The sequence below is a fragment of the Pollicipes pollicipes genome, unplaced genomic scaffold (genome assembly GCF_011947565.3).
Source record: "Pollicipes pollicipes isolate AB1234 unplaced genomic scaffold, Ppol_2.1 Scaffold_4295;HRSCAF=5057_pilon_pilon_pilon, whole genome shotgun sequence".
Lineage (NCBI taxonomy): Eukaryota > Metazoa > Arthropoda > Thecostraca > Pollicipedomorpha > Pollicipedidae > Pollicipes > Pollicipes pollicipes.
The window spans coordinates 6276409-6278673 of record NW_023596461.1 but is presented as its reverse complement, the minus strand read 5'-3'; the positions used below and the strand labels follow the sequence as shown (position 1 = coordinate 6278673).

The following is a 2265-nucleotide window of genomic DNA, read 5'->3' as shown; positions in this document are numbered from 1 at the left end:
GGGTTAGCATTCTGTAAAGCGAGGACTTTATCCGCGCACAAAGCACTCGATACGATGGCCGTAACCCGCCCTTAGCCATGCGTGCTAATTTTTCGGGCGTCCTACCCTAAACTTCTGCGGAATGCAGTCTCTTTACTACGGCGTCCTAACCCCAATAATTACCCACCGTCCGCCGTCACGTGACCGGCGGCTCGACCAATGGCGGCCGGCGCTCGAGCAGCTGCGCGCGCGCTGTTTGCGGTGCACATATGGTCAGCGAATTCCCGCGCCGTGGGAGCGGCCGCGACGACGGCGTTCCCACGGAGCCCGTGCCGCGCACGCACCTGCCCCCGGCACGTCACGTGCCCGCTGACGTCACGCGGCCGCAGCCTATAAGAGCGCGCGCCGGGCACGTGGCCGACATAATCACCCGAACTTTCGAGAGGGGCAGACGTGAGGCGCTGAGAACAGACGGACAGATGGAGAACGCGGGGAACGGGAAGAAGCAGGCTTCTGGAGCTCACCTCGTTAAGAAGGTACGTTCTGTTTTAGTGATGATTGTGCTTTGTTGCGGATGGGGTGATTAAGCACGCTTGTCGCATCTTAACATCATTCTGGCCCGTGATATGCGTCGGACGCGTATTTGTGAAAGTAAACGGATCACTTACGTTCTTCGTGGACGTTAATATGATCATGCTGTCGCACTTATGCCATGATCACCCGTTGCCTTTGATTGGGTGAGAGACTGACGTCCGCCTCTCCCTCCCCAGGTGATGAAACCGCTGCTGCGTCTGCTGCACCGGCGTCGCTGCCAGCAGAAGCTGAAGGCGCTGGAAGAGGGCTACGTGCCCGTGGGCCAGGTCACCGTCTGGCAGGCGGACGTCTCGGCCGAGATCGACGACAACAGCGTCAACGAGGCGCTCGAGGCGCGGCTGAAAGAGCTGATCGCCGCCTCGCCACATGCCGAGGTCAGCCGGGGTCAGCTGCAGGTCAAGGTCACTGGCACGCTGACCCTGCAGCCGGTGCGACGCGTCCGCTTCGAGGACGAGCTCTGCCACCCGAGCGCAGCAGGCGTCACCAGGCGGCAGCAGGCGCAGGCGCAGCGGCCCACCGTCTACAGGAAGGCGCAGCTGCTGTGAGGAGGCGGCGGGGCGGACCGGCGGTGCAGCTGTGATACGAGATGTAGATATGTCTTATTTTCTGGCTACCTCAGGGCTTTCACAGATGCTGTCTGCGATGTAAACACAAGCTCGGAATGAGCTCAATCGCTTTGTGATACGTGTGCCTTTCGTGTGGTTTGCGTGTGCGCTTGGGGCGATGATAAACATGTGATAATATAATTAATGCACTATGATTCTTCCTATTTCTTTCGACGGGCTGACGGAACAAAGCGAAATCAAACAAAAGTGCGGCTCATTGCCAAAATGTGGTGCCAAGGATGACACATACTACTCACGATGGGGCTGTTAGCTGAACAAGACCCGACGTGCATGTAAAATACCCACATGCGAACGCATGCATTAACGCGCGCACTTGCCGCTTGGCTAATGCGGCCATCGCTTACGCAAATGACTGGGACCCCAGGCAAGGTGAAACTATCCACCTGGATTTGAGCTGCGCCCGGCGGTGCCGGCGGATGGTGCGTAATGGGGGGCGGATGGTGCGCAGTTCGGAGCGGGCGCCGTCGAGAAACTCATCACTGCTCAAACTAAGCGACAAAGACCATGGCACAGCCCACCCAGAACTTCGGGGAGGGGATGTGGTCATCACCGGTGCATAGTCACTAGACCACTGCAAGAATAATTGCACCTTGCGTAGTCGGATGAGCAAGAGATGATGACATAGTTACTGATTACCGCTGAAAGCATGCCTCCGGGTTTTCTCGTGGCGTATGTGAAATGTTTAAACTTCTTTTGGGGGATGGGTAGGGAGGCAGTTGGGAGCTGCAGTTTCTAGAACATTTCAGTAATTTTTTCTAGGCATGCAATGAGGTAACTACCAAAAGAGTAAACAAATTATGCACAATATCGAGACACACGAAAGGCCACATCTGGCCGAGGCAGATGACGCTCAGGTGGGGGTGGTTGTTAATGGTAATGGGTGCGCATGCATGGGACATTTAATAATCTGCCGCTTGCTGTGTTATTCAGATCTATTTTACAATGCTTATGGAAATTTCGACACGCATCGGCTTTTATTGATCTGATTTGGCTTGCATCCCCGACCCCAATAGCTTTCCGGAACATCTTTATTCTTTAGGTCATCTGGCAAAGCACGTCGCTGAGC

General features: G+C 55.7%; 1 protein-coding gene across 1 annotated transcript; it reads left to right on the top strand.

The window, feature by feature from the left end:
• Positions 1 to 391: 391 nt before the first annotated feature.
• LOC119097025 (uncharacterized) lies at positions 392 to 1333 on the top strand. The gene is made up of 2 exons (XM_037220038.1): positions 392 to 515; positions 750 to 1333. The coding sequence occupies exons 1-2, from the start codon at positions 459 to 461 to the stop codon at positions 1116 to 1118; spliced, it is 426 nt and encodes a 141-aa protein (XP_037075933.1). The 5' UTR covers positions 392 to 458; the 3' UTR covers positions 1119 to 1333.
• The last annotated feature ends 932 nt before the right edge of the window (positions 1334 to 2265 follow it).